Consider the following 18310-nt stretch of genomic DNA (forward strand, 5'->3'; position numbering starts at 1 on the left):
GGAGCTGGGATGGGGCCTCGAGTTCCGGGGGGACAACCAGGGATGGAGCTGGGGGGTTTTAGGTCGGGGATGGCATTTGGCGAGGCCAAGGCCTGGTAGTGGATGATGGACCTGGATATATTGGTTTTGGGAGAGAGGACAAGGAGCTCAAGTTCTGTGGTTGGACTGTGGTCCAGAACTGTGGACAGCTACGACTGATGGGAGGGCATCACTGTGACTGCAGGCAAAGGTGCCGGAGCTACGGAGGAGACTCACACGAAGAAGTGCCACTCCCAAAGTGGAAGGTGTAGCAATTATCCTTAACACTCCACAATGGCAGTGTCCCCACAGCAACAGTGCCGCATTGATGAAGCAAAAAAAAAACAACCCATTGCTCTTTGCTCACCCATCCATGAAAAAGCCACACACATCTTTTACGCCTCTACTCCTCAAAAGCAGGGACAGGAGGACGTGTGGAGCAGGAGGACGTGTGGAGCAGGAGGACGTGTGGAGCAGGAGGACGTGTTGAGCAGGAGGACGTGTGGAGATGTTCCCTGTGGTTTAGACGCAGGCCTAAAAGAGGCACCGGCAGCAGGCAGCATGTGTGGCTCGCTGAGCTAGCGGTGCCTCACCCCACATGGCTGCAGCGTGCGGCGTGCGGCGTGCCTGCGTCTCTTCCTTCACGACTCGCTCCCTCGCTCTCTCGCTCTCTCTCTCTCTCCACCACATTCCCTCTCATTTGTAGCCGCCATCCAGCCTTGGTTGCCACCCTTGTTCCCTTTCTGCTTTACTGCATGCCTGCCTCTCCCTACCCTACCTTCCCCCCATACCTTACAACCTCCCTGTCACGCTCACACCCATCACCCCCACCACCCCACCACCACCACCCCTCCTTCTACCAGTGCATTCGGAGCCTGCCCAGCTCTCTTCCGCTCCTGCTCCCTCGCTCTCTTCCCTCCCATCGTACTCTCTGTTGCGCCCCATGTGCCTGGCTGCTCTCCACCCCGCCTCTCTCCTCCTCTCCTCCTCTCCTCCTCTCCTCCTCTCCTCCTCTCCTCCTCTCCTCCTCTCCTCCTCTCCGCTCTCTCTCTGCCTGCCTCGCTGCATCCTGTTCTTTCCTGCATGCCTTTCAACTGCCAAGCCTGGCTTCCTTTCTCTCTCTCTCTCTCTCTCTCTCTTCTTCTCTCTCTCTCTCCTCTCTGTCTGTCTCTTCTCTATGTCTCTCTCTTCCTCCCTGCCAGAGCTAATATGACTCATCCGGGCTGACATTTAAGAAGCAATCAAGTGCCGTTGGAATGCACACCGGCCGTTATTATGAGCCCGCGATAAAAGAGTGGAGAGATAGCAGCAGCAAGCGGTCCTGATCATCATCACACCCCCAAAAACCCTCCATGATAGCAGCTTTTGACTACAGCCCGACTGAAGCCACAGAGAGCGCCACCACTCGCCGGTGTCCCACACCCGCCCCCGGCTCCATGCAGCACCTTTCTTTCTTTCTTTCTTTTTCCCACTGCCACTGAGAATAGCTATATGGGCATTAGAAAGTACCCCCCTTACCCACACCCTTTAAAACAAGTGCACACTTCATAGTGCCCTCCATCGACAGCATCCACTTAAAGAGCTAGAGGGGCTATATGATAATCCATTTAGACTCATTTATTCCCATTGTATTCCCCAGAGGGGCGCTGACACGCTGGCGCTGCTCGCTCAGTCAGTCCGCACGCACCCCACCCTTTTTTTCACACACACTGCCCTCCCGTGTGTCTCATCTCACCCGTTTCTGTTCAGGATTTAACGTCGATGCACGAGATGTTTTAGACGCCCAATTAAGGCATCAATTAAGAGCGCCCTAAAAAGATTGGCCCTAATTAGTGAGAATCTTCCTCGTTAACGGGAAGATTATGATGAGCACAATGGAAGCGGTTGTTGCATGAAGGAGGGAGTGTATCCGCTTCGATATATACGTCTCGATTACAGTAGAAAGAGTAAACGTAATATCGATATCGGCTATTATCTTTCAAAAGAGAAAAAAATATCTTCAAGTGCATGATCAATAGGCGGGAATGCCCAGCCGACCAATATTGAGTTACAGTCTGTCTGTACAGCACAGTGTGAGGTCTGAGATCCATTCATGCAGGATAATCACATTAAGAACTAGGCGTGTCTCTGGACAGACTTCTATGAAGACACCCCGGGCCCCAAGTCGAAGGAAATTACACCAACATTTTCTGTAATCTCTCCTCGAGCATCCCCATCGCCACTAGGAACAAACAGTCAGCAGGTTCAGAGTTGAGATACATTATTTAGACAGAATAGAAAGAGCTGAAATATTGATACAGCAAAAGCAGAGAAAAGCATTTTTACCGGTTTGGTTCTTCTTATGCAGCACAGCATAGTTAGATGTATCCTCCCTTTCCTTCTTTCCTTCTCTCTCTGCTTCCCTTCTTTCTTTCCGTTCACTTCTTCTTCTTCTTCTTCTTTCACACCCTCTCTCTCTCTCTCTCTCTCTCTCTCCCTTTCGTGTACACACACACACACACACACACACACACTCTCTCCGGCTGTATCAACAGCTAAGTTGCCCAGTGCGTTTTACTCATCCCAGTTAGCGCACACACACTGTTCAGTCGCTCTGCCTGCCTGGGCGCACCTCTACTCTGACTCGCTGCCTGACAATGACTACGAGCCCACCCTTTAAACCCCTCCCCTCCCTCCCTCCCTCCCTCTCTCTCTCTCTCCCTCCATCCTTCTCTCCTCCCCTCTTCCCTTCACACGCCAACCAACACCATCCCCCCCCCCCCCTCCTCCCCATTCCTCTCCTCCTCCTCTAGCTCATAGTGATGGACTCCCCCCTCCTCCCTCCCTCCCATCACCACTCCTCTCCTCCACATCTTCTCACCACCCTCCTCCTCCTCCTCCTCCTCCTCCTCCTCTTCCTTGCAGCCTGGCTCTGGCAGAAGCTGCGGCCCCACCCTGAAAAGACGGTCCCTTAATGAATGACTGGATACTTCCAATCTGCGCTCTGACAGTCCCCATTTTTTGATGGTGCTTTTGTGTCTCTGTCTCTCCATCCCACCAGCCTCCCTCGCATCCCCTCCCTTTACAAATACGAGGAGGTGCTTTTTAAGAAGGGGGGGGGGGGGGGGGGGCTCGATGGAGTGGTGCCTCTTCTGATTGCTCAGGCTCTGTCTCTCTCTCTCTCTCTCTCTCTCTCTCTCAGACTGTGTGTTCTACACTGGGTTGATCTCAGATCAGTGTTATCAGCACGCGCTCCGTTCCAAACTGCCACGGCAGCGATGCCAAAAGCATGTTTCCTGGCAGGGGCGAGGTGCCGCCGCCGCCAGGAGAGAGAGACGTGTGAAAGAGAGTGAGCGCCGATGATCACACACACACACACACACACCCACACACACACACACAAACACACACCCACACACACATACCCACACGCACACACACACACCCACACACACATACCCACACACACACACACACACACAACACACACACTGTGCTCTTAGGACGCGTCACCCCCTACCCCTCCAACACCCCCCCCCCCCCCCACCAACACCATCACCCAGCACTCTCTGTTCTCATGGAAACACCAGCAGATAGACTAGAAGAGCAGAGGAGGAGTGTGTGTGTGTGTGTGTGTGAGAGAGAGGGAGGGAGGGAGGGAGGGAGCGAGGGATGGAGAGAGGAAGAGGAGGCTAGAGGCCGGGTGTGGCAGACAGACAGGCAGACAAGGCAAAGTGCCTCTCTCTCTCTCTCTCTCTCTCTCTCTCTCTCTCTCTCTCTCCCCAATGTGCCCACATTTGCACAGTCTGGCTTAATGACCGTGCAACAACGCATGCATTATCCACACAACTTACATTTACAACCATTACTACATTACCATGTACAGTGAGGCGCACAGGCGCATGCTGCACGCTAACACCCACACACGCTATTTGTCTTTCGTAATACAACACACACACACACACACACACACACACACACACACATACGCGCGCATGCACACATGCACATACACACAAATAGACTCAGTGTGGTGTCAGGAGAGTCCCCACCCCCGCTCTGACCAGGGAGCACCAGCAGTTGCTACAGACACAATGAGCAGGAAGGCAGGGATGGAGGAAAGAGAGAGGGATAGAGAGAAGGAGAGAGAGAGAGAGAGAGATGTATTCTGTATTCGGTTTATTACAATGTATTTTGTAATGTATGTATAATAATGTATCTAATGCCAATAAAGTCACTTTGAATTGAATTGAGAGAGAGAGAGAGAGAGAGAGAGAGAGAGAGAGAGAGAGAGAGAGAGAGAGTGATGGAGAGTGATGGAGGAGGGGGGTCCTCGGGGGTTGTGCTCTGCTATTCTTCTTTGTTACAGGATTATTCCACTTCCAGTTCACTGAGGGGAAATCATTACTGTGCACGGCTGAGCCACAGCTCCTGCCACACAGGCAAGTCTCTTACTATTAGCAGGCTGCATGCACTCATGCATCATCACCATGTGTCATCATATTCTATATCAGACCATGTGACACTACATCATCACCATGTGTCATCATATTCTATATCAGACCATGTGACACTACATCATCACCATGTGTCATCATATTCTATATCAGACCATGTGACACTACATCATCACCATGTGTCATCATATTCTATATCAGACCATGTGACACTACATCATCACCATGTGTCATCATATTCTATATCAGACCATGTGACACTACATCATCACTATGTGTCATCATATTCTATATCAGACCATGTGACACTACATCATCACCATGTGTCATCATATTCTATATCAGACCATGTGACACTACATCATCACCATGTGTCATCATATTCTATATCAGACCATGTGACACTACATCATCACCATGTGTCATCATATTCTATATCAGACCATGTGACACTACACCATCATCACTATGTGTCATCATATTCTATAGCAGACCATGTGACACTACATCATCACCATGTGTCATCATATTCTATATGAGACCATGTGACACTACATCATCACTATGTGTCATCATATTCTATAGGAGACCATGTGACACTACATCATCACTATGTGTCATCATATTCTATATCAGACCATGTGACATCATCACTATGTGTCATCATATTCTATATCAGACCATGTGACACTACATCATCACTATGTGTCATCATATTCTATATCAGACCATGTGACATCATCACTATGTGTCATCATATTCTATATCAGACCATGTGACATCATCCCTATGTGTCATCATATTCTATTGCAGACCATGTGACACTACATCATCACTATGTGTCAGCATATTCTATATCAGACCATGTGACACTACATCATCACTATGTGTCAGCATATTCTATAGCAGACCATGTGACACTACATCATCATCACTATGTGTCATCATATTCTATAGCAGACCATGTGACACTACATCATCACTATGTGTCATCATATTCTATATCAGACCATGTGACACTACATCATCACTATGTGTCATCATATTCTATAGCAGACCATGTGACATCATCACTATGTGTCATCATATTCTATAGCAGACCATGTGACATCATCACTATGTGTCATCATATTCTATATCAGACCATGTGACACTACATCATCATCACTATGTGTCATCATATTCTATATCAGACCATGTGACACTACATCATCACTATGTGTCATCATATTCTATAGCAGACCATGTGACATCATCACTATGTGTCATCATATTCTATAGCAGACCATGTGACACTACATCATCATCACTATGTGTCATCATATTCTATATCAGACCATGTGACATCATCACTATGTGTCATCATATTCTATATCAGACCATGTGACACTACATCATCATCACTATGTGTCATCATATTCTATATGAGACCATGTGACATCATCACTATGTGTCATCATATTCTATAGCAGACCATGTGACACTACATCATCATCACTATGTGTCATCATATTCTATATGAGACCATGTGACATCATCACTATGTGTCATCATATTCTATAGCAGACCATGTGACACTACATCATCATCACTATGTGTCATCTTATTCTATAGCAGACCATGTGACACTACATCATCATCACTATGTGTCATCATATTCTATATCAGACCATGTGACATCATCACTATGTGTCATCATATTCTATAGCAGACCATGTGACACTACATCATCATCACTATGTGTCATCATATTCTATAGCAGACCATGTGACACTACATCATCATCACTATGTGTCATCATATTCTATATCAGACCATGTGACATCATCACTATGTGTCATCATATTCTATAGCAGACCATGTGACATCATCACTATGTGTCATCATATTCTATATCAGACCATGTGACACTACATCATCATCACTATGTGTCATCATATTCTATATCAGACCATGTGACACTACATCATCATCACTATGTGTCATCATATTCTATAGCAGACCATGTGACATCATCACTATGTGTCATCATATTCTATTCGTGCATTCCTTTATAACTGGGGACTGGTAATCTTACGACTTCAAAGGTCATGAGCTGGGCGGGTGACGTCATCAGAGCTGGTATTTCCCATTCCAAACTCGTAGGAGCCTCAGCAGCCCCAACCTCAAAAATCCAAGATGGCTGCTCTGCGCAACAACAGTAGTAGTAATCATAGTAATATTGTTTAGCACTTCTGTTTTGTTTGTGTCTCATTAAATCAGCTGTACACACAGCACTGCCTAACTTCTATCTGTGTGGACATGAGGCTGCAGTGTTTGTATGCGCAAAATGCCGCGAAATGCCATGTTGTCAATTGTTATTGCTAACAATGGCTAGCCTGGCTAGCGACTGGATCTGACCAATGAACAGTGAACTTCCCAACTCAAGTTTTCTGCAAATGGAACGCTAACAAAACGGATGTGATGTTATTTAGCCTCCCCATCCCAGTTATTTTGCGATAAAGGAATGCACGATATATAGACCAAATCAGCGGGGATGTTTACATTTACTTCCATTTACCCCTGGTTCCGGTTACCTCCACACAAACTGACGTGTTGAAGACAAAAACAGACAAAGAAGACAAAAATGGTTCGTTCGTGTTGTGTTGTTGGGTGTCCAGTGACCATAAAGAGCAGGTCAAGATTTGGATTATTCAGAATTCCCTCTGCAAAGGGCAAACATGAGCAAAGAGAACTCTGGATTCGGCGGCACAGGCTTACTACAGCTACAACATCCGGGTTCCGAGCTGTATCCGAGCGGTGTCAGTAACCTCTGTCTGTAACGTTTGATTGACTTTGATTGACTTTATTTGGTGAATGTCAACAATGAGACAGGGAATACAGACAATCACCGAGGATATAAACACAATAAAGCCATAGGCTTGTTTCCATTGCGGTCCTCTAACAAACAACATAATGAACAAAAACAACACACGAATGGGTATCACCTTCTATACTCAAATTAAGACTTTTAACATTATTACTAGATTGAATAGGAATAATGGCACACTTGACTATTATACAATACATAAACATTTGTTGTTACATGTAAGGAATTAACATACACAGAAAACAAGAAAAACGAGGGGGGGGGAGGGAGTGGGTTTGCGGGGGACGGGGGTTAGCAGTGGGAAGTGGAGGGAGTAGCTCGTCCACATCAACACTGGAGGCTATGCATAACGCTCATAGCAGCCTCCATATATCTATGGCTCCAATAAGATGTGACCGAGGGAAGGAGGGGGCGGGGGGTGGGGGTGAAGCGTGGTGGGAAAGGGTGCAAGAGCCAAAATAGGCAGGAACAAGGCGGCATGGGAGGGGGGGTGGGGTGTGTGTGTGTGTGCGTGTGTGTTTGAAAGTGTGTAAATGTGTGGTCAGGAATGTCCAATTCTCCTTGAGTGTGCTGTGAGCCTGATAGTCATAGGGGGAGTCGTCTTCCCGGATGTTGAGCGAAACATAGCGGGTCGCTATGGTGACGGCCTCGACCAGAGTCTTATCCAACAGGTGCGAGGGTGAACGGGGGGGGGGGGGGTTGTAGCTCCATGTTTCACACAAACTCTTCATGGGGAATTTTTATCTATTCGCCGTTGTCCTTGGCCAAGGCCAACAGGCAGAGGGGGATCCGAAAACAGTGGTGGATGTTTTGATTAGCGGAGGGAAAGTACATTCCAATTCTTTCATCCATGCTCGTCTCTTCAACTTTAACCACTTCCACCCCGTCTGTTACTTCTCCAGAATCTCGTCCAATTTTCGATTCACGTCTGCAAACATACCATCCACCTTTAGAATGCGATCTGTGATCGAAATAGTCTGAGTGTTCACAACACGGGCCAACTCGTTAATCATGCCCATAATGATGGCTAGCTTGGGGCTCTCATTTTGTCCCATCATCCTGGAAATTTTGCGATAGACAAAGGCGATGCCCAAACCCATTAGCAAGTGTCCTGCTATCATGAATCCAAATAGATAAACATCTTCGACGTCCTCAACGGTCAAAATAGCAAGGCAAAGTACCCGCCATTTCAGCCAGCCGTCCATTACGTACCCCGCAGCAAAAGTGCCATCAGGGCACACCGGCTCCCCAGATCCAGCATTTCTCGTGGAGATAATCTTATCAATTGCGTTGAGAGACCAGCTTATTAATTCCATAATTCTTCAGTTTTGAAGAGACAGTGTAAAAGGAGAAGCTTTTTAGAGCAGGGAGCAGGCTGTAGAGGAGTGAGAGCAGGAGAGAGGAGATTTGCGACCGCCCAGTTCAGATGCAAGAGAGGAAAAAAAGCGTAACGTTAACGAGTCTGCAAAAAAACAGCGAGTTTGACAGTTGTAAACAAACGTTATTAGCTAGCTAACACTACATAAAACAAACACAGAAGAAAGGCTAGATACGTCGGACAAGCATGTTTACCAACCGTTTGAGCATTTAAATTGAAAGTAGTCGGCCAAAAACAACGAGAGTTTGACAGCATTTATTTGACAACACGCAAATTTAAACCTGGCGCCTTCCCGAAGTGGTACCCGGAAGTAAATGTTGTTTACATGGTGACGTCACGGTGATTTGGTCTATAGGAGACCATGTGACACTATATCATCATCACTATGTGTCATCATATTCTATAGCAGACCATGTGACATCATCACTATGTGTCATCATATTCTATAGCAGACCATGTGACACAGACGTCACAACGCAGGCTTTCAGCTGAGTGTGCATGATCTTTTTCAGCAGTGCCCCACTTTACTTTTCAGACAGTTGCACAGATTCATACTCGGGAGCTCCTTGTTCAGACACACACACACACACACACACACACACACACACACACACACACACACACACACACACACACACACACACACACACACACACACACACCACACACACACACACACACACACACACACACACACACACACACACACACACACACACACACACACACACACACACACACACACACACACACACACACACACACACACACACACACACCTCCAGTCCCAGTGGGCTGCTGCACTGGGGCAGAGGTGCCTTGCTCGGGGGAACTTATTCAGTCACTTTCCCTGCCCAGATTTTCCAAACTAGCAGAGATGCAAGCTCCATTTCTCAAACGTTCACGCTTTTATATTGTATTATTCCATTTCCTCAGAGATGTGTGTCTGCTCATTAACTGCTATACTGCATCCTGAGTAAAAGGTTTACATGATCAACATGTTTAACATTCAAGTCCCATTCCATCACCTAATCCATATAGGAGCATTATAATCATTATAATCAAATAAACACACTAGTATCACCCCTATAAACTCGTAAACAGTAGGGGAAAATAACATCATTATGTCCCATTCAAAATGAATGGGAGCGTCCAAATCAAAAACAGAAAAACAAAATTTTCTTAGTAAGTTGGCTGTTTATCTAAACTGTTGGCCATGTTGTCTGGTCAATCTTATGAATACATAAGGCGTTAATGTTTTGGGGTTTTGGGTTTTGGGTTTTGGGGCTTTGTTGGGCAGTGGTGGCCAAACGGTTAGAGAAGCGAGCTTGTGACTGGAAGGTCGTCGGTTCAATCCCCGGGACCGGCAGGATAAATTTGGCTGGGGAAAGTGAAAAGGCAGCGCTTGCCCCTCCCTCATTACCACCACTGAGGTGCCCTTGAGCAAGGCCCTTAACCCCAACTGCTCCAGTGGAGCTGGTCAGTGGCCAGCAGATCAGATTGTGGTTGTACTGGTCAGCTTCCAGGTGTGAATGTGTGTTTGAATGGGAACAGGGCACTCCTGAAAAAGAGAGCATTGCTCTGTGAGACTCCCCCTGTATAAATAAAGGTAAAAAAAAAAAAAAAAAAGGTTACAATGTTATAACATTCTGATTATCACACCAAATATTACCCCGATTATATAGATGTAGTAGGGAGATGTAGCAGGGAACACTGTCCCAATTGATTTCACTGCAGCCACATAGTAACCTCCCATATACTGACTGGCCCTGATTGACACCATTGCAGTGACACAGTAGGCTCCATATATGGTAGTGCCAAGCCCTCCCACTTTCCAACCTTTCAATCAGTGCGAGGGGTATAAATAGGAGCTAGCTATGTATAGGGAGCTAGCTCATGCTACATGGCCCTTAGTGTGTTTTGTGTTTTCATCATTTTGTTCGTTTTGTAGTCTTTCCTGATGGCCATCTGTCGTGTAGAAGCAGATCTCATCCTGAGATCCAGTCCTACCTGGTGGTAATTGGCACAGGACAGTTAAAGTTGGTAAGTAGGGTGCTTAAAGTCATGTTTCAAGATGTATATAAAATACTCTACTTTAAATAACAAGGTGTCTGATGGTTTTTTCCCAATCTTTTTTTAATATATTGTTAAAATCCTTAAAATGACATCCTTAATAAAAAAAAAATTACATCCTTAAAATTACCTTCTGCCTCATTAAAAATCCAAAGCAACCAATCAGGGTTATCTAAAACCTAACTAGCCAATCACAGCATTTACATCAGACTTTCAACACATTCTCACTCGTGACATAAGGCTCGTTTGAGTTGACTGCCGCCTCGCCTGGAAAGCAGACGAGAGCAGCCAAGCGCAGTCAGGCGAGGCATCAACAAGTCGGAAACACCCCCGACAGCAGACTCACTGCTGCTTTTCTTCTTCTACAGTTTTGTATAACAGCGGTTTGTAAACAAATTAAAACATGTATTAGCGCCACCCACACTCACTGCTCAAATGACCCAGCCCTTCAGATTACTTATTTTTTATTTTAATGTAGGCATTACAGGTGGTATTTATGTAAAATATGGAGTGACAGCTTGGAATATCTATAAAATCGAAGTTTCTACACTTCACTGTGGGTTTGTGATGCACCTGTGTTGAACCAATGGGCGCTCAGCTTGATGCATTTCTCGTCATCCTCTGTCATCCGCAGTCGGGCGCAGTTGGTGGGGAGCAACCAGAATCTAAGTTTTTCTTTTTCTTTTACATGCCACACATTTTTCAGGAAGAGGCAGTTGCGGCGACCACTCAAATGAGTTCGAGGCGTGGTCATCCTGGCCCATACTAGGAAATAATTATGGTCCAGGAACGATGCCAACACTGTGATATCAGGATGTCCAGGTCTGACATGAAGGAGATAAGAGAGGAATACGAGTGATTTGAAAAATAATGTTCTGCTTCACACTTAGGAAGTTCTTTAAGTGCCTAAAAATCTTAAAAGTATCTTACAGTCTTTGATATGTTTGCTGGAGCAGATCTTGCCAGGTACTAAATTGGCTGGGATCCAGTAGATCTGGGTGCTTAACAATCTGTGTGAGGCCACAAAACGGGTTTCCTCAAGTCAGAGTGGATCATCTGTGCTTCTGTCAGTAGTGTTGGCTCCAGTTTGGATCTCCTTATCAGTTTCTCATCTTGCTTCTGATCCATGTCCACTGCCAAGGCTATTCCAGCTCCAAGGACCATGTGCTAAACGGAGGCACTGCTGGTTACACGTCAAGCCTTGGCAAGAGGCACACCGATCAGTGAGGACCAGAGGGAGTTGCTTCAAGGGTGTTTATTTCCCTTCATGCTTGTAGTTGATGTGCAGATGACTCAATGGCTAGAAGCAAATTATGACAAAGGTTTAAATAAATGGCAAAGACGGACAACAATTTCACTAAACAAAGGTAATCTAATAAATCTCAGTCCCAATGTCATGATAGAAACACCAAAGCAGCATTCTCAACAAAGGGCAAACTGATCTGAGGCCTAATCACACACAAAAGCTCAAATGTATCTTTTTGCCCTATAGCCAGCCACTTCAAAAGTCATACAGACAGAAATACAGCATCAGTGGCAGTGCCTTTGTGGTTCACTGTGTATGTCAGCTGCCTTCAGAGAGAGAGGTTGTGAGTTCTAACCTGGGATGTGCACAGACTGAACTTTCATCTGCCCTTTTTGAGGCAGCAAAGTTATTTGTATTTTAATAAAAGTGGAAATAGGCGTAACAATCTTCTTTTAGTTTTTATTGCACTTCTAATTAGAGTAATAATAATAATTATAATAAATACATAATAAATAAATTAAGTTAAATTATATTTACACTAAAGTCAGGTGCTTTCATCACATTCTTTATGTTATTTTGTGCTTTTTTTCTTCCATCCATAATTTATAAAAGATATTTTCAGCCATTGTATACTTTTTTGACAGATGCATGTTGCTTTACAGCTGAAATTGGGTAAGAGAGCTGAAATTGGGTGAGAGACATAGAGAGTGATAAAGAGAGAGAGAGGTTTTGCTGATTAGCCCACTGTAAAAAGTTAAACCAGACAGGTCAAACTTTTCATAGTACACTGTGAAAAGTTCAACCAGCCACACCTGAACAATCACACCCAGGTGGTGCTAATTAAGTGTCTTAAAGTGGTAAACCACAACAGCTGCGCTGGATTAGGTAATGGAATTGATGAGGGAGAGAAGTCTCTCTTCAGGAAACCTGGGTTACATCATAACCATCCGTTCATCTCTATGCAATCATTAATACTCATTATTGTATGTCTAGTAATGTAATGATGTACACTACATTTATGTTAATGTAATGTACATTTATAGTAGGCTATATAGCGCTTGTACTGTTCACTGTTGCTGTTCACTGTTTTGACCATGGTCAAAGACACTTTACAACCACAGGATGGGAGAAAAAGATTATAGGTCAAAAGCAACAGTGAAAAGGTGGGTTTTGAAGGTTTTTTTTTTTTTTGAAAGATGACATGATTCTGAAAGACAATGAGTTTTGGCCTGTCAGATGTGACTGGAGAGGGCATTCCAGTCTCAGAGGGAGGGGGCGGCTGCAGCAAGGCCCTGTCAGAGGTCCCCCTGTCACAGCTTTAGCAAAGAGATACCTGTGATGCTTGCCAAAGTGGATATAAATTGTATTATCATATTCAGTCAGAAAGTGACATGGAGAGCTTCTCTCTCTCTCTCTCTCTCTCTCTCTCTCTCTCTCTCTCTTTCTTTTTCTTTTTCTTTTTTGGGGGGCAGTTACCTGAAGAGCCCACCTGCGCACCCCCCACCCCCCCGCTAAATCCGCCCATGCCCGGTACCTGTTACAGACAGTGAGATTCAGTCATCCAGGCACCTGAAGTTAAAAGCCAAGCACAATCAAACAAGCACAACATTTACCGGAAACGTTAGCGTATCATCATGATTCATGAGGTGAGTCATGTAACATAATCACAGCTAAGACTGTGCAAATGACTGAACACAGTGTGGAACATAGTGTATCACACTGCAGTTCTGCTAAAGAAGTTGGTATCTTCTTTTTTTTTATGATCAAACGGAATCTTTGCCCAATATGTTGTTTAGGCCTAAGACGTATGGCTATTATATGCAGAGGCCAGTGGGGCACGATGTAGTGACAGCACTAGTGTGGTGTTGCGGCTGTGGGTTTGACAGAGGATGATGATATGGAGTGGTGGGCTGCAGCGGGGGCGAGTTAGTGGCTGTGAGCTGGAGCCCACACTGCCAGCTACCATCTCAGCATCAGGTAAGGGCAGACAGGAAATTGGCACAGGTCATCACAATTAGCTACAGCAACTGCAAACTCTCTGTCCATAGCAATTTTTTTTAATATACTGCAGGGAACACATAGATGGATGCTTTTGCTGCAGTAGGCTCTAGTTAAAATGCAAGCTTACAGTCTCAGGTAGGAAGAGGTTTTCTATAGACCAAATCACCGTGACGTCACCATGTAAACAAATTTACTTCCGGGTACCACTTGGGGAAGGCGGCAGGTTTAAATGTGCGTGTTGTCAAATAAATGCTGTCAAACCCTCTCGTTGTTTTCGGCCGACTACTTTCAATTTAAATGGTTAAACGGTTGGTAAACATGCTTGTCCGACGTATCTAGCCTTTCTTCTGTGTTTGTTTTATGTAGTGTTAGCTAGCTAATAACGTTTGTTTGTCTGTCAAACTCGCTGTTTTTTTACGTTACAGACAGAGTAACCTCGCGTCACCAGGCTCTTCTCGGCGAGAAAGAGCCTGGTACAGACAGAGCTACTGACGCCACGTCAATTTAATTTAGCTTCAAGTCTACTCTAGTCTGGTCCAACAGGTGAATTAGCTAGTCTGGTCTCCACTAACGTTAGTGAAAGTGTTGTTATGAATGATATTAAACAACAACACAACACGGACGAACCATTTTTGTCTTCTTTGTCTGTTTTTGTCTTCAACACGTCAGTTTGTGCCGTCCACCGCCATTATAATGTGTGGACCTCAGGGGTACCCGGAAGTAAATGTAAACATCCCGCTGATTTGGTCAATTGTATGCTTCTTCTTCTTCTTCTTCTTCTTCTTCTTCTTCTTCTGTAGCCTACCTGCAGGTGTTGGGATTTGAAAACAGGGGCATCCATGACGGCGCTCTGTGGCCACATGGGTGCAATTAACTGGCTGGATTTGCATGCCAACACGCTCGTCTAGAGCTCGAGCCAAAGACTGCAAAGTTAAAGGTTAGTGTTCTGCATGATAAACATCTATCCACTGACTGCAGTCTATATAAAACTATGCCATATCCATATCATAGCTTGTTTCTCATAAGAGACATATAGTGTCATAGTGGTATAGTGATACAGCTTTGATGCATGTTTTAAAATGAAATAAGAGGCTGTGTCTCTCCTGGTTTTTTAAGTGTGTGTGATCTTAAAAGGGCAATAAATAATCCTTCTCTTTATTCAACCTCTTCTGTAAGCAAGGAATTGCAACAACATGGACAGATCTCCACCACAGGTTATGGTGGCTGGTAATAGAGATAAATAATAGTCAAATTCTCCCCATATAGGCTAGCAAGCTAGCTCATTAGAGAGATATATTCAAATTCTCCCCATAGAGGCTAGCAAGCTAGCTCATTAGAGATCCAGGAAAAAAATAATAATCTCACAATGAAAGATACTATGACACATTATTATGATCAAGGACCCTATTAAACCACTGCATATATGGTCAATTGGTGATTTGGGACAGTAAAAAAATCTTACCTACTGCACATGTAACAAAATGTTATCTCTATTAGTGTATTTCTTCATATCAGCATTGTGGGATCTCGCAAGAGGAAAGTGCTTTGAAAAGCTGGCGTTCCTCACAGCGCTGTCTGGTGTGTGAGGTTGACCCACCCGACGCTGTTGTTGAGCAGCTGAGGACCTGGTCAAGATGTGGGACGGTTTTCTCTCACCTGACATAGCAAAATAGTCTGTGTTTTTCATGCAGCAATGCACGGGGAAACTCCTCCCCATAAACTGAAGGAGTAAAGAAAAACAAGCATGTACTTTTCAATCAAGTCCCATATTCTGTCCCACAGGTGAGTGATGCCCACCAGAGTGCAGTGAAGTGCCTGTTCTTTGACAACTATCATCATGTCAGGGGCTCTGATGGCCTGCTCATGTCAAGTGGCTCTGTGGCGCAATGGATAGCGCATTGGACTTCTAGCTAAACACAGGGGAAGTGATTCGAAGGTTGTGGGTTCGAGTCCCACCAGAGTCGAGCTTTATAGTCCTCAGAGTGCCTCTGATGTATAGCATCACTGTGGGACTTGCAGGATGTGAACAGATAGAACGTTTTTGACAGGATTTTCATATTACCCGTTTCAACCCATTTGTAGAATTAGAACGTGTGTGTGTGTGTGTGTGTGTGTGTGTGTGTGTGTGTGTGTGTGTGTGTGCGTGTTACCGTGCGTGTGTGTGTGCGTGCTTGTGTTGCAGTGGGTTTTGTAGCTTTGCTCTCTTGGGATGTGTCTCTTGTTATTTGTGGTTTCTGCTGCGTTTAATGACTGTTTGTTTGTTGGGTTGTTTGTGTTGGTTTGTCCTTGGCTTGGCTCCATGCTTGTCTCTCGCCTGGTCTTTGTCATGAATCAGTCAAAGCAGAGAATCAAAGACATCAGCACTGATGGGGTCTCTGTTGGCATGGCCATCAGAGGGCTCTGATGACCTGGTCATGTCAGGGGGCTCTGATGACCTGGTCATGTCAGAGGGCTCTGATGACCTGGTCATGTCAGAGGGCTCTGATGACCTGGTCATGTCAGGGGGCTCTGATGGCCTGGTCATGTCAGGGGGCTCTGATGACCTGGTCATGTCAGAGGGCTCTGATGACCTGGTCATGTCAGGGGGCTCTGATGGCCTGGTCATGTCAGAGGGCTCTGATGGCCTGGTCATGTCAGGGGGCTCTGATGACCTGGTCATGTCAGAGGGCTCTGATGGCCTGGTCATGTCAAGTGGCTCTGTGGCGCAATGGATAGCGCATTGGACTTCTAGCTAAACACAGGGAAAGTGATTCAAAGGTTGTGGGTTCGAGTCCCACCAGAGTCGAGCTTTATAGTCCTCAGAGTGCCTGTGATGTATAGCATCACTGTGGGACTTGCAGGATGTGAGCTGAACAGATAGAACGTTTTTGACAGGATCTTCATATTCTTACTTGCAATGCTCCAACTGTCATTTACATGTTGAGTGAGTTTCTTGAAACCTGTTTCAACCCATTTGTAGAATTAGAACGTGTGTGTGTGTGTGTGTGTGCGTGTGCATGTGCGTGTGTGCGTGTGTGTGTGCGTGTTACCGTGCGTGTGTGTGTGCGTGCTTGTGTTGCAGTGGGTTTTGTAGCTTTGCTGTCTTGGGATGTGTGTGTCTCTTGTTGTTATTTGTGGTTTCTGCTGCGTTTAATGACTGTTTGTTTGTTGGGTTGTTTGTGTTGGTTTGTCCTTGGCTTGGCTCCATGCTTGTCTCTCGCCTGGTCTTTGTCATGAATCAGTCAAAGCAGAGAATCAAAGACATCAGCACTGATGGGGTCTGTGTTGGCATGGCCATCAGAGGGCTCTGATGACCTGGTCATGTCAGAGGGCTCTGATGGCCTGGTCATGTCAGAGGGCTCTGATGGCCTGGTCATGTCAGAGGGCTCTGATGGCCTGGTCATGTCAGGGGGCTCTGATGGCCTGGTCATGTCAGAGGGCTCTGATGGCCTGGTCATGTCAGAGGGCTCTGATGGCCTGGTCATGTCAGAGGGCTCTGATGACCTGGTCATGTCAGAGGGCTCTGATGACCTGGTCATGTCAGAGGGCTCTGATGACCTGGTCATGTCAGAGGGCTCTGATGGCCTGGTCATGTCAGGGGGCTCTGATGGCCTGGTCATGTCAGGGGGCTCTGATGACCTGGTCATGTCAGAGGGCTCTGATGACCTGGTCATGTCAGGGGGCTCTGATGGCCTGGTCATGTCAGAGGGCTCTGATGGCCTGGTCATGTCAGGGGGCTCTGATGACCTGGTCATGTCAGGGGGCTCTGATGACCTGGTCATGTCAGAGGGCTCTGATGGCCTGGTCATGTCAAGTGGCTCTGTGGCGCAATGGATAGCGCATTGGACTTCTAGCTAAACACAGGGAAAGTGATTCAAAGGTTGTGGGTTCGAGTCCCACCAGAGTCGAGCTTTATAGTCCTCAGAGTGCCTGTGATGTATAGCATCACTGTGGGACTTGCAGGATGTGAGCTGAACAGATAGAACGTTTTTGACAGGATCTTCATATTCTTACTTGCAATGCTCCAACTGTCATTTACATGTTGAATGAGTTTCTTGAAACCTGTTTCAACCCATTTGTAGAATTAGAACGTGTGTGTGTGTGTGTGTGTGTGTGTGTGTGTGTGTGTGTGTGTGTGTGTGTGTGTGTGTGTGTGCATGTGCGTGCGTGTGTGTGTGCGTGTGCGTGCGTGTGTGCGTGCGTGTGTGTGTGCATGCTTGTGTTGCAGTGGGTTTTGTAGCTTTGCTCTCTTGGGATGTGTGTGTCTCTTGTTGTTATTTGTGGTTTCTGCTGCGTTTAATGACTGTTTG

General features: G+C 45.8%; 1 protein-coding gene across 1 annotated transcript in view; it reads right to left on the bottom strand.

The window, feature by feature from the left end:
• gap43 (growth associated protein 43) overlaps positions 1-2373 on the bottom strand; it is a gene marked incomplete at its 5' end in the record, with an annotated part of 16705 nt that extends 14332 nt beyond the window's left edge. The window contains one exon of the mRNA XM_083637600.1: positions 2344-2373. Coding sequence (XP_083493726.1) covers positions 2344-2373 — 30 coding nt within the window. The remainder of the gene's footprint in view (positions 1-2343) is intronic.
• Between the last annotated feature and the right edge of the window lie 15937 nt (positions 2374-18310).

Source organism: Poromitra crassiceps (genome assembly GCF_964638095.1).
Source record: "Poromitra crassiceps genome assembly, chromosome: 5".
NCBI classification, from domain to species: Eukaryota; Metazoa; Chordata; class Actinopteri; order Beryciformes; family Melamphaidae; genus Poromitra; species Poromitra crassiceps.